Raw genomic sequence first — 21,255 nt, forward strand, 5'->3', positions numbered from 1 at the left:
TCTAATAGTGATATAAACCAGAAAACAAGGAAACTAGTTTTATATTCGCAGTAATTGATATCTGATCAGTTATTTCAATGGAGATTAAAAAATCAAAATCATTATATGAGTAGAAATGAGAATATTTTGAGGTAGACTTCTAATTGCCATGCTTCAAGTCAAGTAGTTCTGTTGTGTACAGAGGCAGAATGGGAAATCCCAATGGGCTCACTGTATTTTGCAGTCTCTAAAATCATATTTTTTATAGTGGTGCAGCACATCTCCATTATTTGTCTCCAGCAGATTTTTATTGTTAGTGTGAGGCATCCCCCCAAGAAAACCAAGCAAACACTTCCTAGGAGTACTTGACAAAGTGCTGGCATCAGTGTTAACTTGGCTTCCCACACTCTCTGTGTTGAAGCAGAAGAATAATCACTTCTGTCTTAAGGTGTTCTTGGTGATCTAAACATTGTAGGATTTGATGCAGATGGTTTGGATTGGTGTTTCTTGCCTAACTTTTAATTTAAAACTTTTCCTAAGTTTCTGGGAAACAAAATAAAAGGCTTTATTTAACTTTGTAACATTTATAAATCATTTTCTGTACCAAAGACAGCAAGACACAGCTAACCCAAGTTTGAAATTCCTTGATGTCAATGACTGACTGAATTCCTTTCCTAAGGAAATATAAAGTTTATGTGCTGGTTTTTAAAAGTTAAGAGAAACACTTCAATACTAATTACATGGCCTAATTCTCAAAATCTTTTTGAAGTTTAGGTTTGTTGTTTCAGTTGAAACAAGATGAGAACAACTCAGTGTGATTATAGTAACCTAGTAAGGAATACACTTGGAGATTCTTTTTTTTTTTTTTTCCAGTCTTGGGCAGTTTTGGTGTGATTTGCAGGACCGTGCATCATTTTGACATTTCTTTCTGTTGCATTTAGGATATACTTGGTAATAACTTCCAACATGAAACCCTTCAGTGAATGACACCTTTGCCTTTAAATATCTATTCAGGCATATTTTTCATTTTGTCTTCTTAGGTTTGCATTAGGCATCCATCAGTTACTGAGAGGTGTCTTACTCCCTATAGAGAGTTTAGGCTCCTCCTCATTTCTTTCATGTTAGAATTTCAGTTTGTTTTTAAGATTTGCAAGGTTTTATAAAGCAGATCTTTTATTTCCAAACTGAATGGGTGCAAGCACAGCTTAACATAACAATGGTGTGATGCACATACCTAGCTAGAAGAAAAAGAAGTCTGAAAAAATGCAAGTTGTCCCATGTGAAATATATTAGACAATTATAAAAACAAATCTGTGAATATAATACTGAGTCTCAATGGTACTGTCTTAGTGTTTTGCTGCTTTTACTGGAGTGCTTGGAGCACATTTACTACCGTTTGTAAATTCTGGATTTTTAAAATCTTTTTTTGACTATTTTGGTACTCAGACTTCTTTTTCTATAGTCTTCCATTCCCTGGCTTTTACTGGAAGTGCTATAACAATGGGAGAACTTTTATATACATATATAAGAATGGTTTGTATCAGTTATCAAGCTATCAATTGTTGTAAATATTACCATGCTTAGTGGCAAAGATAGCCCTGGTCTGATGGGAATGTGACTGTCTCATATAACAGAATAATGCATTGCAGTGGTCCATGTTGAGGAAGAACAGGGTTTGGCTCAGTATCTGAAGTTAAAAGCCTTTTTGCCTTCTTTTAGATGTCTCACCTTTTCCCCCTCTCCACATAAAGTATCTGAAAGGTGCTAATGGTTGATACAATAGACTGGGGTAATTTATGCATATGGGAAGGTGGAAGAATATTACTAAAGAGGATATGTGTGAAATATTTTTTACGTCTTTAACACTTTCACAGAGTTCCCAACATGTGAACCACTGACTCAATTTATATGCAGAAATGGAAGATGCATTAGCAGCAAATGGCTCTGTGATTCAGGCAAGTATCAAGTGTTCTATGTCTGAAATGAATAGGGGCAATATTACATGGCTGTTGTGTTGATACCCACTCTGTTCTTCTGAGACTGATATTTCCAGTTTGGCTGTTAAAAATAAGTACACTATTTTAGAAATACTGACCTGACCTAGAAAGCAGCAACACTGGAGCTTCATCCAAGGAATGATGGAGTGGAATACAGGAACAGTTGCAAACTTTATATTGTGTAGAATGAAGTGTGATAACAAATTTCATTATTAAAATAAAATAAGTGAAGATATTGCTTATGAAATTATATTTAAAATAATTCCCCTGACAAAAAATATCTGATTTTTTTATTGTTTGTGGGCTTGCTCAATTTTACAATTAGCATCCCTCAGGGGGAAGGCTAAAAATACTTTACATGGTACCTATTTCATTTTCCTGAAAGAATTTATATTTCAGTGACAGCTGTTCAAATGAACCTTCTCTCAGAGCTTGTGACATGAGATGTTATTTTTCTGTTGCCTTTTTGGAAATATCTTTTTCTCCTCACGTCTGACATTTAATCAGATTTTTTTTCTTATGTTTTCAAATAATCTAAAAAAATAATATTTGCAGATGATGACTGTGGTGATGGAAGTGATGAACTAGGATGTATTCATTCATGTTCTGCTGATCAGTTCAGATGTTACAATGGTAGATGTATCCCAAGTCACTGGGCATGTGATGGTGACAACGACTGTGGAGATTTCAGTGATGAAACCAAACAAAACTGCAGCAAGGAAGGTTAGCTTTTATTTGCTTGTCACATCTTACTATTTAAAAACACAGACAACACTTTATTATAAGTGGATTATTTGTCCGAGAAGAGAAAATGCTTTTAACCTTGCTAGAGGTTGGAATGAAAAATATGTCAGCTGTAATACAATAATACAGAAGTGTATCATAGAGGAATGCATTTGAGAATAGAATGGATATTATTCTGAGATAAGTTTTGTAGCTTTACTGAATTATGCTAAATGTGATGGTTTTCCCTTTACAGAGGTGCATGCTGCTTAGATAAGGAGACAGTAAGCAGCATTCCTTAAGTATGCATTTATATTTTTGAGAGTATTTTTTCAGAAACACTCTCATGTGATCCAAATTTTGGGTTTTTTTGTGTTTTGTTTTATTTTTTTTCAGCTACTGAAGCATAAGGTTTTAACAAACTACAGTCCCATTTGAATGCCATATATTCTATTTATATGGATGGGGAGAGAAGGGAAGGGTGCTCGTAGCAAAGGATAAAGAACAATCAGATAAGAATGAGGGGACATTTTTCTCTCATTTTTCTCATACTGATTTTTCCACAACAAAGTATTTGTGCACGGCTTTATTGGTCTTTTTTTTTTTTTTTTTTTTTTTTCATGAGTATATATTCTAAATCTAGTTACAGACAAATAGATAAATCAGCAGAATGCTGTGCATGAGTAGTGAGAAGTCATTAATTTTTATATAGTTACAAAAATAGTTACCCTTTATACAATATGTACCACATTATGCTGGTATTTGCACCACTGTGTCTGAAGTAACATTGATTTACAGTATTATCAGTTCATGTATCCTCTGTGTCCTCCTCTGCTCTAGCCTTCCAGCCACTTATCCTGTGTTTTATTTACCACAGAATGCAAGAATGCAGATTTCTTTTTAAGAAATAAAAAAAAAAAAACCCAACCTAAAACAAAGCAATAAAATAAATAATATATTCACACACAGTGCAATAAGAACATATTAAAATGATGATTTTTTTGGCATCACCAGGAATGGATAAGTTTATCATTATTGTAACTTATGTACATGATGACATACTAGGAATGCAGTGGCAATAGTTTGAGAAAAGGAGAGCAAGGATAACATTGAGAGGGCTATCATCTAGAAAATACTTAGTTAAGCATGTGATGAATAACTAAAATCACCTAGTTACTGTGTCTGAAACATTCAAGACTGATTGCAGAGCTGCACTGGACTGAAGTTCACTGTTCTGGAATTCATAAAGGCCCCAACAAGTCTGGCAGTGCTGTCATAGCACAAGTCCAGGTCAGTCAAGAGATGTTACCCTTATGTCCAAGCAGATGGACCTTGTTGGAAAAGAGAGTAGAAAGGAGGGAATGTAGCTTGAGGGTGAGAGGGGGAGAGCTTTTGAAGCACCAGGAAAACTTCTTCTGCCTTGTTCGTTCTTACATCTCTCCATTCATGCTGGTCTCCATTTCATGCCAGCTGTGCAGAGAAAATAAAATTGGTATTTACCTTCTGAGCTTCTGATGGAGAGGGAAGTGAATGGAGTGAGTGAGACAAGGAAGAGTTTGGCTGAAGTTTGTGTTGGAGTGATGAGGTAAAAAGGAACAGTGAGGTTTGAGTGTGATAAATGGGACTGATTTGGGCTGTGGCTAGGAAGGGGGATTCTAAGTCATTGTAGACAGAATGGAAGGAACTGTGAGCAATTTCTTCAATGTAACTCTGATTTTTCTAAGAAACTCCCTCTCCTGGAAGATGCAGTGGGCAGGAATTTCAGTGCAGTCCTGATGGGAATTGTGTTCCCGAGTTGTGGCGCTGTGATGGGGAAAAGGACTGTGAGGATGGCAGTGATGAAAAAGGCTGTAATGGAACTAAACGACTGTGTGATGAAAAAACAAAGTTCTCCTGCAAGAGTACAGGTATGTGCTTGCTGAAATGGTTTGCTTTCTTTTACTCCTTATGGATGTGTGTGTCTGTGTCTGTGAGCTGATCACATATCTACTAAATGAATACTGCTTTTAATGTTTAATGCTACTAAGGTGATGTTGTTTACTGTACTCATGCCAGGAAAAAGTATTGATATGCTTCCCCTAATCTGTTTTCTGGTTTACAATAAAAAATCAATGGAGTTTGTGATTATATATAATAAGTAAATGTTAGATGGAATGGCTTCAAGACTTAAAAAGTGATTATTCACATTAAGAGAGTGGTCTGTTCCCTGGAACAGGCTGAGAAAAAGCCTGACACAAGAAATACACTTCCTCCCAATACATTTTCCTAGTGCTTAAATGGGGAAAAGAGCTCAAACTAGAAGCCTCATATAGATATATTTGCCTATGTTTACAATGGTGTGCATGGAGGGCAATATCTCAGCTTACAGGATGAAATGGATCTTCTCTGGCTGCCACATACAAATGTAGCAAAAAGTATTTTTTCATTAGGCATTTGCTGAATTCAAGGGTATATGGCTGTGATTTAGAGGAAAATAGAATCTTCTTTGTTGGTTTTGTGGAAACAGTGCTTTAGGAATTAGTTTTGACAGTTTCATCCAATTATTTTATTTCTTTCACTTTTACTTCCATGAGTCTTGGAAGAAGCAAAAGGTCTGGTCTGGATGAGACTTGTTGGTAATGCATTGGAACAGAAAACAGAAGTGAAGTTTTGTTCAGCTACTTTTCAGTTTCATTCCAGATGGTGGGATGATTGACTACTAAGGTTTTTTTTTATAAGGCAAATTTTCTGTCCTCATCTTTTCATGTTTCAAAATAAACAACATTTTCTCTGTGGATTATTCAAAAGGAATAATACTGCTTGCTTTCCACATTTATGAGAAATGTTCAGATGAGTAGAAACTGGCTAATTCTTCCCTTATAGACTGTTGGGTGGTGGCACTCTATTTTCTAATAGTGAGTATGATGGGTCTGGGTAGGGATGTGATGGGGAGGAGGTGAAAGAGCTGATAGGTTTTGAGGGAGAACAGTAATAGTAATATGTTACTGCCCACTTTTTTTTGGTTTTTGGCTGTGAATAGTAGTTGGCAGGGTCTTTCCTCATTGTAGCTTTTCTTGGCTCTGTGTAATCTGTCACAATACCACAGGCATGAGTGTCAAGTTCCAATTACAGCCTGTCAGCCTTCAGGCAAACTTCATGCTTGGAGTTGTGTTGGTCTCAAGAACCCATCATATCCAGCCCCTTTTCTGATATGAACTTAAGAATATCCAGTACAGGGTATTTTGTAATTTATATAGAAAGCCTTTTAGTAATTTGCCTCTAACAATTGAATATTTTTTCCTAATAAGTCATCTGAAGCTTTGCTGCAAAGTTGGTTGTCTTCATATTTTCACTGTTTTAAATGAGTGCTGAAAGACTTCTGTCATATGTCACAGTAGCCACATTTTGGTTGAATAAAAAAATACCTCTTTTATATATTTTTTTTTTCTTTTTTCCCTTTGCCTACATATCTTATAGTTTTAATTTGCATTTTAAATTCTTCGGTGTTTTGGTTAGTCTTACTACAACTGTCCAACCTGTGCAGTTCTTGAGCTGTGGTGTCCAAAGCAAGCCAAAATGCTTCAGGCCACTTGATTTACCACATTTCAGAGTGATGTTCTAATTTATTTGAGAAAGAAAGCATTCCAGCTTTAGGCAGTAAGAAGTAACTCTAAGAGAAAATAATGCAATTAATGTTCCACCAAGGCAGTTTACCTACAGCTCAATAGAGAATCAGTCTGTAAACTTCCTGTGCTCGGTATGTCAACAAATACTGAGCTTTAAAAACATTAATTCTGTTGAACTTGGTAATATTTGTGGGAAATAAAGTGTTGGAGAAGCATTTGGATCAGGCTTTCCCACATACTTGTTTCTTCAGAAGTTCTGATTCACTTCTTTACTCATATTTCTTCTGTGTTACACAAATGAGTTATAGAAAAGAACAAATATATCCACTGAAGCAATTAAATTGTGGCAGAACTTTACTAAAAAGATTCCTGGAAACAAATAAACAAAACCCACAAGTTTCAATGAGGAGCAATAAAGCAGAAATACTTCAGTGAATTTTAAGTAATGATTTTAAGACAGTCATATTAGTCAATTTGGAGTTTTGGCAAAGATTAATTCCTTGAAAGTATATTCTACTTAACAATGTGTCATAGCTATCATAGTAGAAGATGAATCTTTCACTATGAAATATATCTTCTTTAATGTCAGAGGCAGGAAAACTGATTTCCTCTGTAATTATTTGCATGTATAAAAGATGAAATAACAGGTTAGGAGCTCTACTGGAAGCAACATCAATTTATTCTGGCATCTGGTTAGTTAGCTTGGCATTAGTATTTTTTATTCTGGGGCTGTGTTATAATTATATATAAAATCAACAACCATTTCAAGATAATAATGAATATGGACAGGTTTTTGAAGCCTTTGTCATTACATGTAAGTATAAACTGGATCCATAACATACCTGCAGCTTTGCTTTCTTCTGTCTGTGTGATTCTGTCTTTTCAGTGTAGGATATTTGGGACTTTGACAACTATAGAAAAAGGTGAAAACTTTTAATTCTAATTGACACCACTCTCTTTTTCATTTTTCCAGGTGATTTTACAATGGTAATTATGTTCTATTGGTTGAAACCACACATTTACTGTAGTATGATCCTGAAGTTGCACTTCTTGCTTTTCTTCAACAAAAGTAAATGTGATCACTTGTTTGCCTTGTGAGGTGACACAGAAACTTTTTTTTTTCATTCTTCCCATTAAAAAAATAAAATATCAAAATGAAAAGCACTTCTCTAATTTTTAAATGGAGTTTTTAATGGAATTTGAAGTGTTCTACTACATTATGACAAGCAGCAAAGTTCCAGCTAGAGCCAGTTGCTGTGTTTTGTGGACAGATGTACAAGTTATCTTTTCAGGCCATTTAATATGGAATTGTGTCATGGGTGATATAGGGTAAAAAACAGCCTATAGTGTCTTTGACACCAAATACACTGAAGTGTATTAAAGAGTCAAGAAAATAAGATTTTTCCCCAGTTGATTATTTCATACACTCATTTGCTTTCCCCACAGAATCATAATCAGTTTCAATTTCTTTTTGGGAAGATGGATGCTAAACTGGTCCTGCTGGGCAGAAAGTTGGGTCACTTTGTGCTGTGCAGCAGTTTGTCACTCACCAGTCTCAGGCATCACCAGACAGTCCTGGGGATCCACCAGCATCACTGCCAAGGAATCTGCACATTTACAGGATCTTCTTACCCATTCCAGCCTGATTTTCTCTACCTAAATAGTTTATTGGCAGAAGCACAGTGCAAAATCAGCTTCCCAACTTGTGCTACCTGTTGTCTCTCTATTAACATGAGAATAAAATACATGTCAGTTCATTACAGGGCTTATCAAACTTTCCAGCTCGTTTTCACAATCACGATGATTTTTCACCTGTTAGAATCCCAGGTTTGGGTGATTATAATATAATACATGTATATTTTTTAAAGATCATAACCTACTTTCCAATCTAGAAACTGTCCTGCTTCTCTAAATATGGGTGTTTAGCATGGCAGAAAAGTGCAAGATTTTTTCCCTTTTTGAGGAGTGAAATAAAGGATCCAAACCCCGGTATGATAAAACTGAAATCATGTAAGAAATTTCACCTACTTTAGCCATCTAAAAGCTGGTCATTTATCTAGCATAATCTGGGAGTGTATTGTGTATACTTCTAAGAAAGTTCTTTGTTTCTCAAACCCATGCTTATAGTAATTCATATATTGAAACATTGCTTGGATGGAAGATGCAAGGAACGCAAGGCAAGGGAGATGAAGAAAAGCAGAAATTAAAAAAAAAAAAAAAAGAAAAAAAAATTATTATAATTTGGTATATTTAACACAATTTGAGAACTTCCTGAATGCAGTTCTGTTCAGCATAGAAATAATCAGGATGGACATTGGTTGGAAAATTGGGTGGTCAGCACTGATGCGAATGATGCCTCAGGTTATGTGTCCAAGTGGTTTGGGGTTTTTTTCTGTTTGTTTAAGAAGAAAATACTCTTAGCAGAAAAGCATACTAAAAAGCCATGTCTGTAATGTCACTGCAGGTTTTTCCTGAAGCTTGCTTCCAGTCTGATTTCCTGTGTTTATTGTCTCTTTTCTCCAAGGGAGATGCATTAGCAAGGCGTGGCTGTGTGATGGCGATATTGATTGTGAGGATCAGTCTGATGAGGATAATTGCGAGGGCTATATGTGTGGACCACCAAAATACCCTTGTGCTAATGATACCTCCATCTGCCTACAGCCTGAGAAGCTCTGCAATGGGAGAAGAGATTGTCCTGATGGATCAGATGAAGGCGATCTTTGTGGTACTTCTTTTAGACACATTTTCCTGATTGTATTTGAGATTGTCCATCACGATATTTCTTGCTGGGAAAAAAAGAAAAAAAAGTTCTCGTGTTCATCTTACTGAATTTTTTATCACCGTAGCCTATGTGAGGATTTTTCTTTAATTTAAATAGTGCTGGGTTTGTGCTTGAAGTATTAGTTTTCTTCAAATAAGGGAAAAACATAGTTCCTTAGGTAAGTCTGCAATTTCCTGACTGCTTAAAATGCTCCTGGAAGCAAGCAATTAGAAAGCTGTGGTTTGTATGAAAGGATTTAAGCTAATTTGCATTTCTCTCAAACTAAAAAAGCTTGAGTTGCTAGAATCCTGTGTTAGGAGTTCACAGAGAAATGCATTGGGGTGACTAGGAGGAGCTAACATGTCTCCTCAATGATGGTGCTGAAAGGATTTCATGGCATGTCAGATGCTGGAGATTATCTCAGCAAAATCAGTCTCAGTATTTAGTAGAAAATGTGCAAAACTGATTTTATAAATCTGACAGAAGCATAACTAATAACCTATTTTAATTAATATAAAATATATGCAAAGATAAAATTGATAGATTTGAAGAATTTACAATAATGTTGTGTTGTACTATAGAAGTGGTTTAATGATAAGAAGTGAAACATGGGTTTTGATTTTATTTTTCTTTTTTTAAAGTGAAAAGGAAGTAATTCTTCTGTAGAAAAGTTATCTTTTATGCATCTTAACACAAAGGCACAAGGCTTCCAGAGACTTGCTAGACTTAAAAACATAACTAAAAGACAAAAGTAGATTAAAATGTAAAAGTGAAGCCTAGATTCCAGTGTATCAGTGGACCCCATTGTGCATTTGTCTGTCCCTTTAATTCCAGGGAGGGACATCAGTAGTACTGTGGGGTAAGGAGCAGTTCTGTGCTTTTTTTTGCTCTAAGGGGTCACAGAATTTCACACAGACACAATTATCATGCTGTTAATTCTCATGCTTTAAAGGTTTCATGAATCACCTTCAATCCATTTATCAGAGCTTTGTGAACCATGTTACCTGCAGAATATTCGGTGAGAAGACTGACACAGAGAATGCAGAAATAGTGTTTTAAATATGATTTTTAAATCATATTTGTACATCTTTCTTTGACAAGTTACTTGGGATATAGATACATAGGACTAAGGGATGGAGCTGAGTGGCTGGAGGCAAAGGAGGTATTTGGAAAACTGTGCTTATTTCTTCTGCATCAGCTTTTGGTCACCTCTGAATGTGATTGACCTGTAACAGTCTTTGTGCTGACTCTGTAAGGATATTACTGAAGTGACTGAAGTAAAATGCTTGAAACTGTAAAATGTGTCATAAATTGCCCATCTGCCATCCTTAAATCCAGAAAGACTACCGTAAAGCTAAACAGATTACTGAAAGTGCTAAATACATGCAAATTAAATAAGTTTTAAAATAAATATCAAAAGCTACTTAATAAATGTAAAATTAAGCTTGTGCTTAATGTGTTGAAGTTGACCTGGTGACCTTAAGATATGGAATGTAACTGCCAGGCCTTGCAACACTTAATTTTGGCTGTTTTTTCTCTGTTATTTCAGATGAATGTTCACTTAACAATGGTGGATGTAGCCATCAATGCTCTGTGGTTCCTGGAGGAAGAATTGTATGTTCCTGCCCTGCAGGATTCAGTCTTAGTAGAGACAACAAAACTTGTGAGCTCATGGATTACTGTACCAAGCACCTCAAGTGTAGTCAAGTGTGTGAACAGCATAAAAATACTGTCAAGTGCTCATGCTATGAAGGCTGGAAGCTCAGTAAGGATGGGGAAAGTTGTGTTAGTACTGGTAAGTTAAATTGCAGTGTATTTTCACTGTCCCAAGTATTCCTGGAATACTGTATTTCATTAACAGCTGATAATTTAGTCAGAGGTTATTTCTTTTTCTTCTAATAAAAAATAATGGTTTTGGATTATCCAAATGTGGGGCTGACAACAATCTGAAGAGGTCATTCCTGATGCAGGAGGAAGGGGTATTGCAATATTAGTTTGTTGCTTATAAGACTTTCTAAAGTTAATACCACATAATCACAGAATCACAGAATCCTAGGGGTTGGAAGGGACCTCGAAAGATCATCTAGTCCAACCCCCCCTGCCAGAGCAGGGCCACCTAGAGCACTTCGCATAGGAACGTGTCCAGGCGGGTTTTGAATGTCTCCAGTGAAGGAGACTCCACGACCCCCCTGGGCAGCCTGTTCCAGGGCTCTGTCACCCTTACAGGAAAAAAATTTTTTCGAATATTCAACTTGAACCTCCTATGCTCCAATTTACACCCATTACCCCTTGTCCTATCACTGGTCACTACTGAGAAGAGCCTAAGTTGTTTGAATTTTTATATAGCTTTTCATGTTTATTTAATATTGCAGCAGATTTACAAATATATACATGTGTGTGTGTAAACCTTAGCATATATTTATATGGAATACAGGCAGTTTACTATGTATTTTGCAGAAATTAATCTGTGACATCATGTTGATCAACATTACTTGAGGGTTCAGATGTTTGATTCTGGATGTGCATGCAGACACATAGCCAATTATCTGCTGCCAGTTAGGATTCACAATTTAAGTTGCTCTTTCACCTACGACATTCTAGTGCTTGTTTTTTGACACCAGTCAACCTGCTCAGACCACAAATGAAAACCTACATAAACCAAGAGGAGAGGGGAATGCATTAACTTATTGATATGTACTGAAGCATGGTCTAGAAACTATGTTAGAGGTGTCTGGTTCAAATGCAATGTGAAAATGTGAAATACAAACATGTATGTGCAATATAAACTGTTACCACATCTTTAGGGCTCCTTTAGCCCTCCTTAGGAGTTAAAAATAGCATTGATTTTGCTGTCTAGATTATAAAAAATTCAGTTTAGGATTAAATGATGTTTTTTCTTCTTTATTATATTTATTCTTCAATGGAATTTTAGCAGTTCTGAGCACAGTGTCTCAAACTGTTTTGCCATTTATTTGGATATTTCATAATTCAATAGATATAATGATTAAGATATTCTTTATTTGTTTCACATACTTGGTGTTTATTCTCCTCAGATAGTCACATGAAAAAACACTGAATCAGTAAGATAGAAGGAAAAGCCCAAGTTTGCTATTGCTAGTCACCTGAAAGCATTTAATAGTTAGCAGCCAACTTAATGTTCCATATTTCAGAAAACTTCATTCTGCTTTGACAAAGTTTGAGCTAATTTGCAGAAGTTTGAAAACTTTGTTACATCAGTTACTTTGTCACATAATTTACTTATGGGCCAAAATATCTATTGTGTGGAATAAAAGTAATGTTCCTCTTTGCCAAACCAGTGAGTAATTAAAAATGAGTTTTATGTCAGGAATTTTCTCTTAAATTGCATGCTTTGCCTTTGAGCTAATTTTTTTTTTTTTTTTTAAATTCATTAAGAATGTGGTTTACATTCATCAGGCTGGAATTACTGTTGTTGTAATTTCTGGAATTGCTCCCAAATTGAGGGGGTTTTTTATCCATAATCTTATTTAAATAGTACTACAGTATGAGATCTGGGATATATGTTATTCAGCTGTTACTGAGCCATGCTGGTAGTAGACTCTCAAGTCATAGTTCACTGGCCAACCTCTGTGGTTCTTTATAGTGTAACGAGGCAACCAGGTGCCACTAATTGCCAGGTAGTGGGCATGAGCTTGTGTCAAGCCCACCTGTGCCTGATTAGGGCAGGGCCCCCACTGCGCATGAGCAGGACCAGGGGGCCAATAAAAGGTGAGGCCTAAGACACAAACTCAGCTCACACTGGAACTCACAATCTTGGCATGCTTGGCTTTAAGTGCTGCTTTCAGCACTGCACTACCTTTGTTGCTCCACTAGAGCTCATCACCGTCAGGGTGAGGCTTGAGTGGTGCAGCTGGCTAAGCACGTAATGACACAGCCCAAGCAATGCTGAAGGCCGCGGGCTCAAGACTCCTCAAAGCCTCACCCTGCTGACAATGAGCTCTGGTGGAGCAATAAAGGTAGTGCAGTGCTGAAAGCAACACTTAAAGCCAAGCATGCCGAGATTATGAGTTCCAGTGTGAGCTGAGTTTGTGTCTTAGGCCTTACCTTTTATTGGCCCCCTGGTCCTGCTCATGCGCAGTGGGGGCCTTGCCCTAATCAGGCACAGGTGGGCTTGACACAAGCTCATGCCCACTACCTGGCAATTAGTGGCACCTGGTTGCCTCATTTCACTACAGTTCTTTATATCTGAACTACATCTTAATGCTGTTAAAGTTCTTATTTTATAAGACTGCTTTAGTCTTATTAACTTTTGATCATTCTAATTAGTTTTCATTATGGACATTTCCAAAAATTCAGAAAGTGCACTCTAACTGGGTTACAGAAATAAAAGAATTAAAAGCATTTAAGACATTTCAGTAACTTGGTGGAGGCAAACTTGAAACAAACTTCAAATTTAAGCAAATAGAAATGATGGAAGCTAGGGGAGAAAACCCAGAAGCAGAATATACTTTCTTAGGCTTTAAAGACAGAAAAGAGAGACTACAACTGCTCAGGCTTTTTTAACCTTGTGAGATATTTTTACATAATATTTACTGATGGTGGTAAGAATATGGAATTGCAAATTGATTTTTACAGATTTTTCTCCAAGAATGTAATATTGTATTTAGATTTGAGTCTAGTGATGTCAGTTGGTATAAAGAAAAGGGGTCTCTTTCTTTACAAGCCATGAGGAAACTATGTTAATTCCATCAAAGGGGCAACAAAACTGTTCCATATTGGGTTTGGAATATGCTTTTTTATAATCTTGGCCACTTTCATTTATTTAATTTGCAAGGCACAATCAGTACTTGGAATAACATTGACTGATAATTCAGTTGTTGAATGTGTGACATTATTTTAGTGAAATGAGCACAGTTTTGGTCTCATTTGTGAATCTGTTAGCCTCAAACTGTCCATACCATTTACATCTCCATGTGTGAGACCTTAAAGGGGCACAAAATAAAGAAAAAAGCTTTCATATACTACTATTACAAGTAGAGTTCAAAGTGATCTTGTCAAGATAAACAGTCCCTCAAATGCCAAACTACTTCTTCAATAATACCATTTGGTATAAAGGAACTGGAACAGCCATAGTGATTTAAAATGCCTTGAACTGGGACTAGGTGTGTATTATATTAGAGTAGTATCTAGGAATCTTTTTTCTAGCAGTAAAAAATTACCCAGAGGAAAAGTATTACCTTGCCCTGAGCTACATTTTTTGCTTTAAAAAATAGCTCTTTACAGTCAAAACACTTCAGTAGTACACAGCAATAAAGTGTACAGTTAGTATGCAGCGCTTCACTTTTTTAAAGTACTGTAAAAGCATTTACTTGTGTGTCCATCAGAAACCTAATGAGAGGATGAATGCTGAAAATACAGTAATCTATGTGATTTTTTGCTCTATTTTTTTTCTTTTGGATTGTATATCAGAAATTGAGCAGTTCTTTTTTTCCTAGTTTCTCTTTTGATATCCCTTTCAACATTTTTCCCTTAGATTCTCCTGTTTCCCTTATTTCTGTTATTGTTCCCTTCACTTCTTGAAGGTTTTTAGTGTTCTGTTTTTCTCCTTCAGAGTTTGTTAACTTTCCATATATCTTGCTTTCATCTTGTTTGCTTTTTGTTATTCTGGTATCTGTATTGTTACATTACTGCCTTCCCAAAGACTAAATATTTCATTCACATTTAAATTTATATTGATTGAACTAAAAGTATGCTACAGAGCTCCATTATTCAGCTAGCAAGTCAATATAAATTATATATTTTCATCCTCTTCCTAGTTTCTCTTCTAGCAGATTTAAAAATAAGTGCCTGATGTATTGCACTTGAACTCTTAGATTTTGACAAGCATGCAGAAAAACAGTGTTCTTGACAGATATTCAAATTTCTTTATATTCTCAGTCTTTCAGAATTTGGTGTAATAAAAGTTAGATGAACTCAGAAACACTTAGTGTTCAGGAATGACTGTCAACATTTTCTTAGCAGTGGGAGCTCTTATATCACTAGGGATATAAATTCAGATAAGATGTTGATCTATGTTTGTGTTTGAGCTGCTTTAGCTGGGCTTAAATTCAATGTTGTTCTTTCCAGATAGCTTTCAACTCTTAAATGGAGGGGAGGGATAAAAAAAAGGGAAGTTGGTCCAGTCTTCTCTGAGTAATGTCAAACTTGCCATTAGTATTTTTTTCAGATTCTTTAAGCAATTATTTTCCTGCAAGATAAATTTCGTAAGATCACAGTCTAGGTGATCACCTTCAGTGAAACAATAACCTTCAGTTAGCATTTTTTGCTATATAGAATTTTAAAATAAAACCACTGGAAAGGCTGAAGCATTATTCTTCCTGTACAGCCTTTTTAAATTGTGTTGTTTAGTCAGTAGTCTAACAGAATTTTTTTCTTAGAACTGCTCATGAAGTGTCATGCCTTATGTTTGTATTATATATATTATATACCTACTTATATGGTAAAAAATTTGGCACACTTATGAAATCAGAAGATACAAAACTGTGATTTTACTCTAATAAATTGTTATAGATTACTTCAAAAAACAAACAAGCAAAATTTTAAAGAGTGAAACAAAAAAAACATTACATTGTATTGAGTGAAATTTTTATGGCGAATTTTTGTGAAAATACTCGAAATCATTAGGTCAAATAAGAGTATTTCTTCTTAATTTACAGAAGAGGAATCAAGTGGTACAAATATAATAATGGGAGGGGGATGGTTCCTGCAATAGTAAGTAAATAAGTTACAGGAAGAGTAAAATAGAGGGGGGGGGGAAATACAACATGAGGCATGCTTTTAAACTAAAATGTCCAAATAAACAATATGGTCTTACTTTGCCTATACCTATCTTCTTACCCATTTGCCATTCTTGATTTACATTTTTAAGTATTGCACCTTAAAATCATCAGGCTCCATTAGTCTCATCCTTTTCATCAGTGTACTTAATAATTTCACCATAGGTTATTTGATTCTTAGACTTCTACTTTGGATGGAAAAAACATACCAATATTACCAGATGTATTAGGTTTCTTTTTTCCACTGTAGTCTTAATTACTGAGAAACATCAAAGAAGCTACTGGTGAAGTCCATCATGTGTGTTCTTACACACTGGAGTTTCTCCAAAAAGCAATTTGTCATTAGTTTGTGGTCTGCTGCATAAAAGCTGCCAATTATAAGAAATTAGGAATTTCTCAGGTTAAGATAACTGGTACTTGGGATATAGCTACTAATGCCAGTGATCTTCTTCCTCGTTAAAGTATTTAACTACTGCAGAACTTTGAAAAATTGGCTTTACAGGAAGTCACCCATTTCTTTAACAAGAAGATCATCTGGCAAATTTAAGACAGATTACGGATAAATCCTTCAAAAGCAGAAGCTCAGCTCTGTGCTACCAGCTTAATTTAAAACATCACAGGTAGTTTATGTGCAGTGGTTATCAAGAGGAGAACATGGGATCCACCCAAGGGTGGTGAGGGAGCTGGCAGAAGAGCTCGCCAAGCCTCTCGCTATCATCTACCAACAGTCCTGGCTCACTGGGGGCATCCCAGATGATTGGAAGTTGGCGAATGTCACGCCAATCCACAAAAAGGGCCGGAAAGAGGACCCAGGAAACTACAGGCCCGTCAGCCTGACCTCAGTGCCTGGCAGGGTCATGGAACAGATCATCCTCAGTGCAATCACACAGCACCTGCAGGATGGGCAAGGGATCAGACCCAGCCAGCACGGGTTTAGGAAGGGCAGGTCCTGTCTGACCAACCTGAGCTCCTTTTATGATCAGGTGACCCTCATGGTGGATGAGGGGAAGGCTGTGGATGTGGTCTACCTGGATTTCAGCAAAGCCTTTGACACCATCTCCCACAGCATTCTCCTGAAAAAGCTGTCAGCCCACAGCTTGGACAGGAGCACCCTGTGCTGGGTTAGGAACTGGCTGGAGGGCCGGGCCCAGAGAGTGGTGCTGAACGGGGCTGCATCAAAATGGCGGCTGTGGTGTCCCTCAGGGATCAGTGTTGGGCCCAATTCTGTTCAGTATCTTTATTGATGATTTAGATGAGGGGATTGAGTCCATCATCAGCAAGTTTGCAGATGACACTAAGCTGGGGGGGAGTGTGGATCAGCTGGAAGGCAGGAGGGCTCTGCAGAGGGACCTGGACAGACTGGAGATTCCAACGGGATGAGGTTCAACAAGGCCAAGTGCCGGGTCCTGCACTTTGGCCACAACAACCCCAAGCAGCGCTACAGGCTGGGGACAGAGTGGCTGAGAGCAGCCAGACAGAAAGGGACCTGGGAGTCTGGACTGACAGGAAGCTGAACATGAGCCAGCAGTGTGCCCAAGAGGGCCAATGGCATCCTGGCCTGAATCAGGAACAGCGTGGCCAGCAGGTCCAGGGAAGGGATTCTGCCCCTGTGCTCAGCCCTGGTGAGGCCACAGCTCGAGTCCTGTGTCCATTTCTGGGCCCCTCAGTTCAGGAAGGAGATTGAGGTGCTGGAGCAGGTCCAAAGGAGGCAACCAGGCTGGTGAAGGGATCCAGCACAAGTCCTGTGAGGAAGGGCTGAGGGAGCTGGGGGTGTTCAGGCTGGAGAAGAGGAGGCTCAGGGGAGACCTCATCACTCTCTACAACTCCCTGAAAGGAGGTTGGAGCCGGGGGGGGTTGGGCTCTTTTCCCAGGCAACTCTCAGCAAGACAAGAGGGCAGGGTCTCAAGTTGTGCCAGGGGAGGTTTAGGTTGGAGATTAGAAAGAATTTCTTTACAGAGAGGGTGATCAGGCATTGGAATGGGCTGCCCAGGGAAGTAGTGGATTCTCCATCCCTGGAGATATTTAAAAAGAGACTGGATGTGGCACTCAGTGCCATGGGCTGGGAACTGCAGCAGTAGTGGATCAAGGGTTGGAGTTGATGATCTCTGAGGTCCCTTCCAACCCAGCCAATTCTATGATTCTATGAAATCAAACTTGTTGCAAAGAGGTGCAAAAGGCTTTCTTTTTGGTGATAAATTGTGCAACTTTTTCTATGAATATTTTACAATATTGGCATGAGCTTCCAGTCATCTATTTTTTGTACAAATGGAGGTTTAACTGCATGGACAAAACCAAACAAAAAACCCCAAACAAACTACCTAACAAACAACTCTTGGAGAAAGAACTAAGGGGAAAGAAAAAAAAGGGAGGTGAAAAAAGCTACTTTCCCACAGAAAAGGATTGTTGTAAAAAAGATTACTAAAATGAATATAGAGGAAATTCAACAATTTACAGAATGCATTTTTTGTATTTTTATTTTATTAACACAGCTACTTATTTAAAAAACTTTTTCTAGTCTAAAATAAGTAAGAATTGTAATAAATTTTTTTAAAATTCTATTATGAGTGACCTATGCAGACAGCATTCACAGATACTTTTTTTATATATGTATATATATTTTATATAACTCAAAGGCACAGATACTTTAGCTGTGATGCAGGTGTATCAATAAGCACATAAAATGCTTGCATCCTTGCTTCATAGTTTGGGGTGTGTTCTGTTTTTTTAAGAAAATCAGCTGAAAATGAAAGGTACTAGAAATATTTCTTTTTTTAAAGGTGCATTAGATGTATTTTTGTAACTTTTTTCCACTAATTACCATTTGGAACAATGTGTAATTTAATGGTGTAATGTTTTCTGAAGCTTTTGAGAAAACAAATCTTAATTTGGATAACAAACTTTTTCTAAAGCCGTTCTGTGGTAGAGCTAGAAATCATGGTAGTTTAATACTCCCTAATTTAATGTTTAATATCCTTATTAAGTGATCAAAGATAATGATAGAAGGGAAGAGTGAGAAGTTTGTGGGACTAAAAACGTATTTCAAAAACTCCTTATCAGAAAATGAATTGTTTACTCTGTGGTTTACCCTGTGGTTCTCATTAAACTTGTCATAATAATACAATCTTCTGCTTTCAGATCCATTTGAGGCTTTCATAATTTTTTCTATTCGACATGAGATCCGAAAAATTGATCTTCATAAACGTGACTACAGCCTCTTAGTTCCTGGGTTAAGAAATACAATAGCACTTGATTTTCATTTCAGTCAGAGTTTACTCTACTGGACAGATGTGGTAGAGGACAAAATTTACAGAGGCAAACTCTCTGATACTGGAGGTATGAATTTAATGTTTAGTTTCTTGGCAATAAGTATTAACTGAGCTACCATTGACAGAAACAGAAATTGTGATGGTGTTCTGCCTTTGCAAAGCTTTATAACTATATTGTACTTGATGTAAGCTAGAAAAATACATTTTGTTATGAAAGTTCCTCTTTGCAGTAGGCTGCAGGGGGAAAAAATGGCAAATCAAAGGGCTGGTATTTCTTCCTGGACCAATGAATGAAATATTGATTTTTTTCATTTGTAATTTACCTTCACATTATTACAAAAGTATAAGAATTTATCAGACATCTGATAAATTATCTGCTCTCACTAAAGGAAAGATTTTGCTTCATAATTTTATAGCTTTTTGAAAGGCTTGTTCTCTTCCCTGATGCTGATGATAGTAATTGTTATAATTACAGCCTTTAACTGCAGAATGTTTTGTTGAAGTATATATTCAGGTGCTTTCATTCCTGCATGAGCTAACAGGCAAAAGGATATTTAACTTGCTTTTGTTAGAGTTCACATAATTTGTGCATTTGTTTTCTGACACATTTCTTTTTTCTGAGGTTTTTTTCTTACTCTTAGTAGGTTGCATTTGTGCAACCACAAAATCCACAGATCCAGGGCAGGAAAGAAATATTCTATATTGCTAAGTGTGTAGAGACAGCCAAAGAGTTGTTAATTTTCAGTAACTGTTGTGGTGTTTGTATGAAACCAGTAAGGTAGTACCAGAACCCCAATGACTTCTGTGCTGTCTTAAAAACTCAAAATTTCCCCCTTCAGTCTTGCATCTGTCAAGAATGCATTTGCAGCTACAAAAATCCCTGTGCTTTCCTGGAAGTTCTGAAGGCTCACAGTGCTTCTGTAGTTGCTGTTTGTCTGAAAATTTTGTGACCCTCCAGGGAAAATATTTGGTAGGGAAGAGCTGTTTGTAGCCAGTGACAGAGCATTGTACATGTGGATTCAAAGGAGCAAGGAAAGGCTTTTTATTGAAGACCTTTTCAAAATTTATAGTCCAAACAAAATTCTCCCTCCTGTTTCTGTCTTCATTGCAGTTTTTCAGTTTCTTCTTTTTCTCATTAAGAAAAAACTGAAAAAAGAACTGCATGTATGTCTAACCCTGCAAGGTGAAGTATGAACATGTCCCTGGCAAAAAGGTCCCTAGTAGCACATCCACAGCTCCTGTTTTACTCTGCGTGGGAACTTTGACCTTTATTGAGAGTTTCAGATTGTCAGTAACTAATGGAGAAATGTCACATAAAGCAAAGTTTTATCCTCCATCAGATTAATCAAGAACTCACTCCAAGAGATTAAAGTAGAATTTTATGTCTATGTTCTCTATATCAGACTATATTTTTTTTTTTTTCTCTCCTCCAACCTCACACACTCCAAACCCCTCCTTGTTTTGTTTTTTTTTATAAGGTGTTAGTGCCATTGAGGTAGTAGTACAACATGGCCTGGCCACCCCAGAAGGTCTCACTGTAGATTGGATTGCTGGCAACATTTACTGGATCGACAGCAATTTGGACCAAATTGAAGTGGCCAAACTAGATGGCACTTTGAGAACAACCTTAATAGCAGGAGCTATGGAACATCCAAGGGCTATTGCTTTGGATCCCAGATATGGGTAATTATAAAAAGATTACTTTTTCACATTACAAAATATTTTAAAGGTAGATGATTAAATGTGTCATTGCTTGATTTCCTGTGATTTACTGTTCTTAACTTCTATGTAATAGTTCTTGAAAGTCTATTTTGAGTGAAGTCCATTATTAGTGTGGTTTGCCCCAGTGAACAGGGTTAAGAGAAGGTAACTTGGGAGTTACAGGGGTTTATTTATTGGCAAATTATGTCCCTTGCTATGTGATAGTTTCATTTATTTTTTACTGTGAATAGTAGTGACTGGAGCCTTTGGTCTGACTTCTGGACGGATGTAATTATTGTCCAGGTGATTCATCTCTCTTGATTTTTTTTTTTTTGGTGGTCCTAAGCAAGTATAGCTTAGATGCTACTGGAAGACTAAACACTGAGGGGTCTGAATTCCACCTTTTTT

At 36.9% G+C, this 21,255-nt stretch overlaps 1 protein-coding gene across 1 annotated transcript in view; it reads left to right on the forward strand.

Moving 5' to 3' along the window:
• Positions 1-21,255, forward strand: part of LRP1B (LDL receptor related protein 1B) — a 637,314-nt gene that overhangs the window by 438,561 nt on the left and 177,498 nt on the right. Inside the window, exons 20-26 of the mRNA XM_030454074.1 lie at positions 1,854-1,934; positions 2,532-2,699; positions 4,424-4,606; positions 8,829-9,029; positions 10,615-10,860; positions 19,016-19,213; positions 20,625-20,829. Coding sequence (XP_030309934.1) covers positions 1,854-1,934; positions 2,532-2,699; positions 4,424-4,606; positions 8,829-9,029; positions 10,615-10,860; positions 19,016-19,213; positions 20,625-20,829 — 1,282 coding nt within the window. The remainder of the gene's footprint in view (positions 1-1,853; positions 1,935-2,531; positions 2,700-4,423; positions 4,607-8,828; positions 9,030-10,614; positions 10,861-19,015; positions 19,214-20,624; positions 20,830-21,255) is intronic.

Source organism: Calypte anna, chromosome 7, assembly GCF_003957555.1.
Source record: "Calypte anna isolate BGI_N300 chromosome 7, bCalAnn1_v1.p, whole genome shotgun sequence".
NCBI lineage: Eukaryota > Metazoa > Chordata > Aves > Apodiformes > Trochilidae > Calypte > Calypte anna.